Here is a 13,125-nt window from a genome sequence, read left to right as displayed (position 1 = left end):
TCAGGGCCCAGCCCCTCGCCCGGTGGGGTGGGGGTGGGGGGCTGTGCCAGCGCGCCTCCTCAGCTCCACCGTGACTCACTCCTGGGACCCAGGGGAAACACAGCCCTGAGCTGCGGGCAAACACGGCCTGCCGCCTGCCCCGCCTCCAGCTCCCCGCCTCCACATTTGCTAACCGAAACCCGGCTGTTGCTATTTTTAACCCTCCAGCTCCCCCTTGCCTGGGGCTCCCCCCTTCACCCCCCGCCCCCGCCCTGCCCCAACCGGGTGCCACCGGCCTGTCATTCTGAGAGCAGTTCCACAACCTGAACGCCCCTGGGCGCAGCGGATGCCCGTGCAGGTTTGTGGGGCAAGCAAAACAACACGGTTACAGCCCTGTCGCCCCAGTCGCCAAATTCCCCCACCCCGACTCTTTCCGAACCTGTGACTCCCAGCCTGCCCTGCTTCTCCCTGTCATCCTGGCAGCGGGGGAGGGAGAAATGGGACTTCAAGGGCTGGGGGGGCAGGTGGTGGGAGACTCCAGGAGCCAGAGCTGGCCTCATGGGGATGGGAGGGAGCTGAGCTGGACTCCTGAAGGGGGACAGGGTCCCCCTCACTCTCTCCAGGGTGCCAGGCTCTCCCTGAAGGCCCAAGGTCTCTGCCCACCAGGATTTCCAATCCCTGCAGGCAACATGGGGAAAAAAGGAAGTGGCTGGTGACGGGTGGGGATGGTGAGTTTAGCCCAGGGCCCTCCTCATGAGCCGTCCTCTCCCCCTGCTGGGCAGAAGGCCGGGGAGACACAGGAGTCCAGGGAGTGAGTGCACCAGAAGCCTAAAGGAGGCCCAGGGTGGAAGGACTCCAGGCGGTTGGTTGGAGGCCTCTTCTTTTACATGAAGGCTCCTCTGATACACAGCCCTCTGGGGAGAGGGCCGGATCATCCTGCAGCCCACAGCTCTGGGGCCCCCAGGAAAACCTACCAGAAGAGGCTGGAGGCGAGAGAGTCTGAAGGCTGCTGGCTGACGTGAAAGGTAACCTTCTGAGAAGGGACCGAAGGAGCAGGCCTGCAGGGGGGCCAGAGGGGCCCGGCCTTCTAGCTGTCTTCTGCCGCCCCCACTCAATGCCTCCCAACCCCGCCCCGTGCACAGAATCTCTCCCGGTTTGAGGAGCAGATTCCAAGGGCCCAGGAGAGGTTCTGCAGTGCCCAGCCCAAGGTCTCCTCCTCTCTCTCTCCTGCCCCAGGCCCTACTCGACCAGCCTCAGCCCCCACTTTGCTCTGTCCTCACTGGCCTCGGCCCCAGTCCTTTTTTCTGGTGTGTCCTCTCTTCCAGGGCCCAAGTCTTCTCTACATAGGATCCCCCTCTCTCCTCGGTGACTCCTGAATCAGGTAAATAGATCCCAGTGGCCACAGAGGCAGCCAGGCTAGACCAAGAAGGGAGGGACTTGGCACAGGAGTCACAGGGTGGCGAGAGGGGGAGGAAGGGAATGAGGAGGGAGGAAGGTGAAGCAGGGGTGGCATTTTGCTGCCGCCTCCCTGGCACCCAACACATCCATGGCCCTGGACTCAGCCCCTGGAAGGGAAAGAGGCTGCTCCCCCGAGCGCTGAAGCAGCCTGAGGTCAGCCCTGTCCAGCTCCCCTCTCCTCTTCTCCCCTTTCATCAGCCTCTGTGGATTGCCTGAGGAGCCGAGACCCCGATGTCTTCCGTGCCAGGCCAAAGGCTGGCCCTCGGGCTCTAATCCTCAGCCTAGGTCCCTCACCTGAATCCAGGTGGTTGCCAAGCATGGCTCAGATGCTCCGAGGGCTCACTTCCAGGCTGGGAAGGTGAGAGCAGGCATCCATTTCACTTCTCGGGCAGACCTCCCCTGGCCTCCCTGTCTAAGGAAGTCCCCCCTTGTTATTCTCTGTTGCTGCGCCCGGTTCATTTCCTTCTTAGGGTTCATCACACTGGGTAACTAAATGTATCTACTCATTTCTTGACTTGCTTACTTGTCTTACCGTCTCCGCCACTAGAGTGGAAGTTCCCTGAGGTCAGACGCCCTGCCTATGAGATCACTGTGTATCTGTGCCCAGGACTTGGCATACAGCAAGGCTCAGCAAGCACCCAGTGAATAAATAAATAGCTGAATGCTTGGCACAGCAAAGGGGGCCTTCTGGTTGCCAACGTCACTTTTAGGATTGATGAGCCACAAGTCCAGGATTTCCCCAGGGAGAAGGAAGCAGTATGTAAAAGGAAAAGCAAGGTCAGGAAGCCTGGGACCCCAGGGAAAAGGTCAAGGCCAGCGAGCATCCACTCCAGTTCCGTCCGGCCCACGGTGTCATGCTGAGTGTGGACATGTACACAATCGCACGCCCGGAGGACGCATGGGTGAGTCCTGGACTGGTGTTGAAAGGCTGGGATTTTGTCCTGGTTCTTGTCTTACTATCCTTGTGTCCTTGGACAAAGCACATACCTTCTGCGGGTCTCAGTTTCCTCAAAGGAAAAACTGAAGAGGTTGGCCCAGACCAGCAGTCCTCAAACACGGCTTGGCACCAGATCACCTGAAGCACGTGTCAAAATCCAGACTCCCAGGACCCACCCCTGCAGATTCTGAGTCAGGAATGGGGCCTGAGGATCTTTATTTTGAATACATTCCCAGGTATTGAAATGTACCTGGAATTGGAAATGTCCTAGGAAGCCAAAACGGGAAGGGAGGTGTCAGATTTAAGGACTCCTCCTAATACTCAGACCACTAAGGAAAGGGATGTCTGGGGGCACTTTCCTGCAGTTCCAAGTGTCCTGAACTCTAAAGCAAGTGGTCTGGGAACCAGCATTTGAAGAGAGATGAGCATGCTTTCCAGCAAATACCTAGACTTCAAAAAAAAAAAAAAAAAGCCATTCCTGCACAGGCATACATCCCCTCCAAACACGTCCATCCACCCCATGCAGAGCCGTGAGTGCAAAGGTGCACAACTCTAGAGACCACAAACATCCATACTACATGTGTGCATGTTCCCCAGACACCCAACAAAGAGCCACCACACAGACTGCAAATTGCCATGGAATCACCACCTCTACATACAAGCCTAGGGGCACACGTGCAGACCCCCCACCACTCACTCATTGTGCATACACACCCATCACGTGTTGATCCACACGAAACAGACACTATGCTGAATTTATTCGGCTTCTGGGAAGTGGTGCAGGACCAAAGAAGCTATGCTCTGCTGATGAAAACATCTCTCCCACCTCTGCCACTCCTCCCCACCCCCGACCCTTTGCCCCAGGCAGCATGGTGTCCAGTTCCCTTTCACAGGGGGAGAGCTGGAGGACAGTGGAGAGATGGGATGAGGAGAGGCACAGAGCCCCTCACCCCAAAAGTCCAGGAAAAAACGTCTCTTCTGCTTCCCCAACCAGGAGGTGCAAAAGGGCCTCCACCCAGCCCAGCCACCCACCACCCACCCCCAATGCTCAGTTACTTGCTTAGATTCCCAAGCCCCGGTCCCCAGGAGCCAAAATGGTAAGGGAGGTGGCCAGATTTAAGGACTCCTCCTAATACTCAGACCACTAAGGAAAGGGCTGTCTGGGGGCACTTTCCTGCAGTTCCAAGGCCTGGGTCCCCCTGGGAAGGTTGCCACAGAAACAGGGGGAAATATCACAGGGAAACACAATACCCGGCAGGGTCACCTGCTGACCAGGCTTCCTGCTGTGTTGCCCACCGCAGCCCCGCCTCCCCATCTCATTGCCCTCTTGGCCTCCTTCTCTGGCCTTACCAGGGCCTCCTCACCGAAGCTCTCCTTCCTGCCTCCCCTGCCTTATGCAGAAAGCTCTGCTCTTTTTGGTTCCAAACAACATCAGGGATGGCCCAGAGCTGAGTCCCCCACTCCTAATCCTACCAGCGGCCCCCACCACAGGAAATCAAAGCTTCCTGCCCCAGAGGAAGTGCCCCATCTAGTGAACAAATCCAACACAGAAACGACAGTCCCAGAGCCTTGGAAAGATAGATGCCAGCTCCCAGGCCTCACCCCGGCCCTGCTTCCAGCAGTACCCCTCACCCCACCACAGGCCCCAGTCTCAAGTCTGCCTAAGGTCAGGTCAGGCCAAGGCATGATGAGGGTGTGGGCGGGACCTGAGCCTGGCCAGGGAGGAGAAGGCCAGGAGTATGGGCACTGGCGTAGTTAGAAGGTCTGGTCCTGGCCTCACTTGGCCTGCCATTCCCTGGCTGGGTGACCCTGGGGCTTACCTTAGCTTCTCTTCTCTCAGACCCCTGACAACTTCAAAATTACCAGCTCTTAAAATGAAAGGCCAGGAGAAGGAAGGCAAAGAGGTGGTGGAGGTTACGCAGGCTTCTGCCTTGGGCAAGGACGCCTGCAGCCCAAGGAGGGTACCCATTCCTCACACTCGTCACACGTGAGATTCTCATATCCAAGGGCTTTCTATCCAGATTGAGGAGAGGATGGTGGAAAAGAAAGTTCCAACTCTCATTCCCGGAAAAGAATGAAAGCTGGGGTCCACTATTACTGAAGGAAATGGGGGCCATAACAGGCCCCATCCTGGACACCAGTCCATCTCCTATTGTCAGCCTCTCCTCCTCTGTGGTCACTTTATTGATGGGGAAACTCTTCAGTGTCAAAGTGGAGTGACCAGTTTAGATTCTTGGAACGGTCAGTGCAAGACCTGAATGCAATCTTCCCAGCCACAGGATAACAGCTTAAGACTTGGTGGCCAGAGCCACCCACCCCTGGGCTCAGGCTAAGGAACACAGAGACCTCAGGACAACACTGCCCCGGGGCCATTCCAGGCATAATACCAAGAAGCAGCTCTGAGCCTGGCCTTGGCGGGGTCCAGAAACATCAAGGGACTAAAGGGCAAGGAAGAGTCCCAGAGGGTCCCGGACCTCGTTCCAGTTCAGGTTCACTGGGAGCAGCACAGCGAGACTGCTTTGTGCCTTCGTTTCCCCAGCAGTGACTCCATGGAAGAGGAACATTACTTCTTAGTTCAGTGGGTAGAGGGGACAGAGAGAAGAAAGCAGGGAGGCTGGGATGCTGAGCAATGAGCTCTGCAAGAGGTCTTGCAGAGGCTGGAGAAGGAGCTTCCAAGAGGGTTGGTATGAGGAGAGGAGTGTGTGGCTGCCCAAGCCACTTGGAGGACCTGACCTATGGGGTACTACAGGGGAGAAATGAGCCACTGTTAGGGAGCAGGGAAACCAAGTCACAGTCTCCTTTCTTTCAACCCAGTGGCTGGGCAGGGGTTTTGAGGAAAGTCCTCATCGACCCAGGTGCATGTCCAGGGAATAGGATGATGAATCCAGATGCTGAGTCCCCAGCAGGGCCACTGAAACTGGCAGGCAGAGCTGGGCCTCAAGCAGATGCTGAATGAGGGTGTGGGGAGGGATGGGCAGCAGCAGGACAGGCAGTGTCCAGACGCAGGGGGAGGCCTCTGGGGTATGCAAGACCGCCAGCAGGGACAGGGAATGGCCTGGACTGGGTGGGAGGAGCCCCAGTGGCTGGCCAGGTCAGATCTGAAAGAGTAGCTTGGGGCAGCAGGAGAGAAGGAAATAGGGGTGGAGGTGCTGGCTGGCCTACAAGTCCCACCGGTCCCTCTCTTAGTTCACAGGCCGAGAATCAGAGCCCAGCCCAGATGCCGGATTTGCCGCCTGCTCTCACTCCCCAGGACCAGCGGACCCCAGGTTTTGGGGGCACACATCCTGTCCCCCACCGCTCAGGACACAGCCTGCGGTCCCCATCTTCCCGCGCCCCGACAGCACCTCCACAGCTCACTTGAGCACAGGTGTCTCTTCACCCAGATGGGTGAGCGGGAGGGGGGGGGGCGGCGGCGGGCGGGGGGCGTTGCTCAGAGAAACCTCGCTGTCAGAGACCCTCCCTCCTAGGGATCACTTTCCCCAGCGGAGGGGTCGGAGTAACGTCCAGCCGGAGTCCGCGGGCTGGGGGCGCTGATGTTCGGGCTCAGAGTGTGGCCCCAACTCAACGGGTCCTGCCCTTTGCCCAGCGCTTCCAAACCTTCCGCCCGGGAGCACCGCCCCCTCCCAGGGCCGCGGCGGCCGTCCCTCCCTCCAGGGTCCCCCGGTCAGTCCTCCCGGCGAATGGGGGTGATGGGACGCCGGGCCCGAGCACCGGCGGCCCGGGGCCTCCAACTCCCTTCCTCGGGCCTGTCGCTGCCCCGGGGCGGGCGGATGTGGGCGCCCCGCAGGAGGCCCTTAACCCTCCGGCCCCGGAACCAGCCCGGGCCGGGAGCCTGCCAGAGCCCCGCGGAGCCGGGCGACGCGGGCACGATCGCGGGGGCGCACGCCGGGCTGGGCCCGCGGGGCCGCCCGGAGCCCCGCGCGGGAGCCGGAGCCCGAGCCCAAGCCCGGGCGGGCGGCGCTGGGTGCCGCGCGCAGGGCGGGGCGGGCGGGGGGCGGCAGCCCAGTACTCACCAGCGCCGGGGCTGTGCATCCAGGGGCCGGGGCCCTCAGAGCGGGGGGCTCATGGCGGGGCGGGGGGCTGGGGCGCCGGCCTTACATCCCCCCCGGTCGCCGGAGGCTGCGGAGCGACTGTGAGACGGCGAGAGGAAGGGAGGGGGCCGGGAGGGGGAGGGCCCTGGCAGCCCGGCCGGCCGGGTAGGATGACAATGGAAGGAAATGCTTTATCTGAGTCTGAGAGCGGGCCAAGGGGGAGGGGAGGGAGGGGGCAGGCGCTCGCGGCCCGGGGACACACCACCCGGCAGACACGGCGCGGTGCCCTGGCTGGCGGACGGGCGGGCGGACACCCCGCGCGGCCGGAGCGCGGGGAGGCAGCGCCGAACCCGGAACGCGGGGGACGCGGCCCCGACCCGCGCGCGGCCGCCCCGCTGCAGCCCAAGTCCCGGCCGCCGCGCGGCGCAGCGACCGGCGCACAATTCCCGGAAACCCAGATACCTGAGCGCACGCACCCTCGCGGGCGACCGGGGCCGCGAGCACACATCCATGTTGGCCCGGGGCAGAGTCGTCTACACAGACACGCCGCAGGGAGGGACCCCCGCGCTCAAAGGCACAAGCACGCAAGGCCCAGCAGCCAGCAGTTACACGGGGAGGGGCGGGAGGCGCGGGACGCGCGTGGAGTCACCGGTCCCGGCGAGGAATCCCAAACGGACACCCCCGACCCCGCCCCAAGCACAACGTGCCTGAGGAAAGTTCCAGGATCTGATTTGAATCACTGCCCAGCCCTCCCCCTCTGCCATGCCCCCCCCCCCCACACACACACCATGCCTGCTGAGGGGAATAGAAGGGTCCAGCCTGTTCCTATTAAAAGAAAAAGGGGGTGGGGTGGTGCGGATTTTGAAAGTTTTCTTTTTTTAAAGAAATTTCTCAAGGGATTTCCTTCCCTCCTGTCCTCTTCCTCTCTTCCTCCCATTCCTCTCCCCCCACCACCCTCCCCCCCTACTTTACCCCTCCCGGTCCCTATGAGTCAAACTTCAGCAATGTGCCCAGTGTCTCCCAGTGCATTACAGCGGATCATAGAAATGTTCCAGTCTGTGAGTCGGAATGTAGCCGCCTCCAGCCCTCCCTCGGCTAATAAACTCAGCTCCGGGCTGGCTTTGCACAGCAGCCCTCCCTGCCCGGCTCCCTGTTAGCAAGACCAGAAGGTCAGGGTCAGAGGTCAGGGGCTGAGGACCTCCCCATTGTGCTTCCCGGCCTGGTCTGTCAGCCCTGTGCCTCTGGCAATCTGCTGGGTCAGAGACACAGAGGCTCCAGCGAAGTGGAGAAGTCTACAGGAAGCGCTGGTCTCTCTCCCTGATGGTGGGGGGCTCACCCCCTGGAAGGCAGAGGGCAGCTTCCCTCTGACCCCATCCTGCTTCCCTCAATCCTGGGAAGCCTGGAGTGCCACGATGCTACAGAGAAAGAAGAAATTGAGGAGCCAGAGACGTGTCAGATTAGAAGCAAGAGCCCCAGTGGCCTAGGAGAGCTTGGCCATGCTGAGGTCCAACATTCGACCATAGCTACCCTGTTCCTGCAAACCTGGCTCCAGTCTCACCTGTTGCTCCAGCTTCCTACCTCAGGCCGTTTTGTGGTCCCAGCACTCACAAAGCAGGCAGATCTATCCCCTTTGCCCTTGTTCACTTATCCTCACAGACCCCTTTCCCAGCATGAAGGCCTCCTATAGCATGGCACCACACATGCCTCTCTCCCCGCCCCTTCCACTGTTCTGCTCAGAGCCTGGAGGTACTTAGTGCTCAGTACTTAGATGTTAGTACTAAGTACTTAGATGTTAGTACTAAGTACTTAGATGTCAGTTGCTGTTGTTACTATTATTATTTCAGCCAAACCGGGCTACTGGCTGTCCCCCTCATGTCCTCATGCTCTCCCATCCCCCTACTTTGGCTCATGTCATTCCCTCCAAAAATGAATGTCCTCCCTCCCCCTTCTATCCTGTTAAAATCTGTCTAATCCTGTCTATCCCACCTTCTCCAGGAGGCCTTCCCTGATTCCCATAACCAGAGGGATTCTTTCTTCTCCCTGAAGGACTCCACTCCAGCATCTTGTCAGTCTTCCTCTGTACTTTGACCTTCACCCACTTGTATACTTGTCTCAGCTCTCACCTCCTTCGCAAGAATGTTCCAGAGTGGACGTCCCCTGAGCCCAGCTACTGCCTTAGTCAGGGGTACATTCCTTGTAGTGTCTTGCTGAGCGTCTTCCACAGAATTCAGGCTCAGTCTGGGTCATTTTTGGAATTGAAACAGATTCATGGACTTCAAGGACCATCCCCCAGCGGAACAACCTCAATTATACCTTTTTTCTAGTGACTCTTAAAGACACATGTTCTTCTGCCTCAGGTGTGTTTTTCCCAGCCCTCGCTTCCCTCTCTGTGCCCACGGCCTCCATACCCACAGCCTCCAGAAAATCACTTGGCTGCTTCAGACGCTCAGCCTCTCCTCTGCTGTGTGTCTCCTTTAGCCTCACAATGCCCCCTCCTGACACCCCCCAGGACTCTTGTAGCTATTTCTGGACTGAAATCAGGCATTTGTTTGCTCATTTCTACCATGTGCATCATTCATGTATTTGTTTGTGAGTTTTCTTTTTCTTTTTGACCTAATCACTGAGTTCTAAGAGATTTGCACAGAAAGGTTATCTCCTCTCAACCCCTACCTGTGCCCTCGGTACTCCACACATGGCTTTCTACACACACCAGAATTCCCTACCTGAAGTCAAGGCAGAGAGAAAGACAGCAGGTGAGTCCTACATCCAGAAGCTGGACTGTGCCCCTTCTTATCTTGCCCCTTTACTTACCACCACCCCACTCGCATCTCATGGTCCAATCTTAATCCAGTTTCTAAGTCACACCTCCCTTGCTGGGGTATATTAGGGAGTCTCCAGAAAAGAGACCTGAGGCAGAAAAGTGCAGGCTACCTTTTTCTCCTCTACCCTGGTTACCATGTGGAGAGGTTTGTTTTGTTTTGTTTTTGCACAGACCGCTCAGTTAAGCGCCCTGCAGAAGAGATGAGTCTTATAGAACCTGCCTTGGCTCCCTGGTATCTTCCTTGAGGCTCTGGCCATACAAAGCGTGAGGGCACTGCCTTCTGCTTTCTTTGGGGCTCTGGGGCTACCTGACATTCTCTTTCCCTTTCTTCTTTCCTTCTCTTGCTTAGCTACCTTTTACTGTTTACTGTGTAGCAGCCCTGTGCCATCCCCCTGGCAAATATTAGATCATTTATTCATAACAGTAATCCTTGTTATGCTTGTGATTAACGTACGGATGATGGCTCATAAAGGCTGAGAAACCTGACCACAGTTACACAGCTGGAAATCGAGCAGGGTATTCATCTATTCAACAAGTGTTATTGAGTGCCCACCTTGTGCCAGGGTTTAAAACTCCATCCAGAGTCATCTGGTCTAAACCTCAGGCCTCTGAGACCACTCCTGACCCAGCTTTCTAGATGTGGTAGCTGAAGCCACAATCCCTCCCCTAACCCACACTTCCCCCACACTCTCCACAAGGCCAATCAGAAAGTGTTCATCCCTGGCGCCTGGGTAGATCTCAGAGGGACAGCCACGTCCTTGGGTGGGTTGGGCCTTGGATTCCAGTTTCTGAACCTGGAATCAGATGCCAATGCATGGACTAGAAATATAAATAGGGGAGATAGATCCCCATATTCAAATAAAGTGTTTCATGGAGCCAGATATAACAAGTGGAAGGAAGGAGAGGGAGGGTAATTAGGATTTATCGAGAGGCTCCTTTGTATCACATGTTCTTCAAAGCCCTTTCACTTATACCTCAGTATTATCCCCACTGTTTTAGTTAGCTCAGTAAGACAAAGTGTTTTGTCCAAGGCTGGAGTTTCCCACATGGCTCAGTGGTAAAGAATCTGCCTACAATGTGGGAGACCTGGGTTTGATCCCTGGGTTGGGAAGATCCCTGGAGAAAGGAAAGGCCACCCACTTCAGTATTCTGACCTAGAGAATTCCATGGACTGAATAGACCATGGAGTGACAAAGAGTCAGATACAACTTAGTGACTGGGCACGCACGCAGGCATAGAACCAGTAAGTGAATCACAAATGAGCCTGATTCAGAGCCTGTGCAGTTTCTTCTAACAGATCAAAACAATGCAGAAGCTGTGGCCAGGTCTCCTTCTCCAGTGCAACCTGGTTACTAGAGGTCCCCGCTGATCAAGGAATGACATTCTAGATGCCACGTTTCCTTCCTCACCGACCCCAGTCATGTCCTATCATCCCCGGTCTCCACCTTTGTCTGTTGCATTGCTCTGGAGGGATCAGAGGGGCTATGTGAATATTCTGGCTAGGATGGAGGGGTGCGACTTCGGGGTGCAGCTAGGCAGACTCCCACTCAGGACTTTAGGATCTGAGAGAAGAAGCCATACATTCTCCTGGATCAGAGTTAAATTAAGAAGAGGCTGGATCATGGCCACCAGTTCAGATAGCCCCAGCTGGGAGGCGAGATGACTGTGGGGACAGAGGCAGGTGGAGAAAACTAAGCAAGTTCCTCCCTCGTCCCCCTACCTCCCTCATCCCCCTACCTCCCTCCATTGTCAACAAAGGTGATGTGGTTTCCCCTGTGGTCTGTTGCCCTAGACACCTGCAGTTCTGGGCATATATGTGTATGTGTGTTTGTGCCAACCATGCCCTAGAGGGACACGGGGAGAAAGCAGTGGACAGGATGGGGAGGGGCAGGAAGCCAAAGACAAGACCCCCTCACCCCAAGGTGAGGAAGGCTCAGTGGCTGAGGACGGCAGAGGCCACCCCCTTGGCTACTCCAGGTCCCAGCCGGAAGCCCAGGAGAGCATCGTGGCTGTCAGGACGCCGGCTCCGCTGGGAGCCGTGGAACTTGAGTTCTCGGCCCGGTTCTGCCATTAACTTCCTGGGTCACACCTTTCTAAGTCTCAGTTTCCTGCTTTGTAAAATAGCAAGGCCTTGGTTATCTACCTCACAGGCCTGGTCTGAGATTGTACAAATGAAGGCTGTAAGACTGTGAGATTTAGAAATATTACAGTTGGCCCCTCCACACACGCACGTGCGCGCACACACACACACACACACACACACACACCATAGTGCAGATAAAGAACAAAAATAAAAGCAAAAGCACAGTTTCTGCCCTCATTTTGCTCACATTGTGTTGAGGAAATAAAATAAACACATAAAATATTTGAAAGCCTCTTGTGCAGCCAACTATTTTAAAAATCTCACCACTGTGTGATCTTGGCTAAATAAAGACCTCTCTGGGCCTCAGGCTGGTTTCTCATCTATTAAATGTGAGAGCGGGTCTAAATCATCTCTACTTACTTTTCTGAGTCTGAGGCAGTTTTCTGATTCTGTTATTTCAAATGTACATGGCAAAGAGGAAAGACCTGAGCAGATCACAGCCTAAATGAAATCAGTGAGCTTTAAGCTGGGTTTTGAAGGAGCCCAGAAATGCGAATCGGTGTGGGGGGAGGGGGTGACATTCCAGGTAGAGAGAATGGCATGTGCAAGGGCGAGGCAAGGAAGCGGAGGGTGGCAAACAGATTAGTGAGGCTCAGGAATGAGGTTGGTGAGGACTGAGGGAGCCTGGGGAGGAAGTGGGGACCGGAGGAGGAGAAGGGTCAGTCCCCAGGGGTGAGGCTGCTGAGACTGAAAGTGGGGCAGGAATATGGATGGGAAGATACTCTCCCAGCTTCTGAGGCTAGTGCCAAAGCCCATCCAGCCAAACTCCACCCAGGAGGGAGAGAAAGAAAGTCCCCTGGCCAAGAGGCCCCACCTACAGGGACAGCCCATTCCTCCCTTCCTTTCTCTCCCAATTCTGCTCCAGCTGGGAGGTAAGCAAGCACCCCCTTCCTAGCCCCCCCACCAAGCCACAGCCCTGTTAGTGACACAAACAGATAGAAGAGGGCTCTGCCATGTCCCTCCCTAACAATAATGCCAGCTGTGAAATAATAATAGAAAGAGTAAGGATGACCAAAATACTGAAATACCAGTCACTGTGTCTTGTAACAGAAACAGAATGTCGGAGGTCAATTGTGCTTCAAAACAAACACACAAACAAATTCCTCAAGAAAGAGATGAGGTTTGTGGTCACCAGAGGCTTAGAGGCAGGGGAATTGGAGAAGGGTAGTCAAACAGCAACCCACTCCAGTATTCTTGCTAGAGAAATCCCCTGGACAGAGGAGACTGGCGGGTTGCAGTCCTAGCGGTCACAAAGAGTCGGGCACAATGGAGTCAAAAGGCACAAACTTCCAGTAATAAGATAAATAAGTACCAGGGATATAATGATAATGTACAACATGATACATATAATTAGTACCACTTTATATCTAGGAAATTGTTAAAGAGAGTAAATCCTGAGTTCTCATCACAGGGAAAAATCTTTCTTCCTGTCTTTGGTTTTGCGTCCATATGAGTTGATGCGTTTTCACTAAGCTTATTGTAATACACGTTTCATGATGTCTACGAGTCAAACCATTATGCAGTATACCTTATACAGTGTTATAATGTCAATTATATCTCAACAAGACTGAGAAAAATAGTACTTGATGATGAAATAAGCTACCCATCACTTGCCCTCTGATAAAACCCCACAGCACCAAAACCTCTTGTTATGGCTGTTCCATTGACTAGAATCTTTGCTCCTAAGAGCCACAAGCGGTGTGTAGAACTATCCAATTTGTAGGATCTCCCAAACCTGACATTATATCAAAATCAT

The 13,125-nt window shown here is 55.7% G+C and overlaps 1 protein-coding gene and 1 long non-coding RNA gene across 8 annotated transcripts in view; one reads left to right on the top strand and one right to left on the bottom strand.

Annotated features, from left to right (window-relative positions):
• The window catches only part of HDAC7 (histone deacetylase 7), a 37,231-nt gene extending 30,117 nt beyond the window's left edge, over positions 1-7,114 (bottom strand). The window contains exon 1 of one of the 7 annotated variants that reach the window (XM_069580904.1): positions 6,882-7,114. Coding sequence is in view for 5 of the 7 variants with exons in the window: in XM_069580901.1 (XP_069437002.1) it covers positions 6,868-6,913 (46 nt within the window). In the remaining 2 variants the exon portion in view is untranslated. Of the gene's footprint in view, positions 1-6,387; positions 6,836-6,867 lie in introns of those variants that run through there. The other 6 variants (XM_069580901.1, XM_069580903.1, XM_069580898.1 and 3 more) reach the window with 6 other exon arrangements.
• On the top strand, positions 471-2,845 carry LOC138435819 (uncharacterized). Its single transcript, XR_011255244.1, has 3 exons — positions 471-1,004; positions 1,305-1,360; positions 1,636-2,845. It is a non-coding gene; the product is annotated as an uncharacterized lncRNA (long non-coding RNA).
• Positions 7,115-13,125: the final 6,011 nt, after the last annotated feature.

Source organism: Ovis canadensis, chromosome 3 (genome assembly GCF_042477335.2).
Source record: "Ovis canadensis isolate MfBH-ARS-UI-01 breed Bighorn chromosome 3, ARS-UI_OviCan_v2, whole genome shotgun sequence".
Classification (NCBI taxonomy): domain Eukaryota; kingdom Metazoa; phylum Chordata; class Mammalia; order Artiodactyla; family Bovidae; genus Ovis; species Ovis canadensis.
The sequence above is the reverse complement of the archived record's forward strand: the minus strand, read 5'-3'. Positions and strand labels throughout refer to the sequence as shown.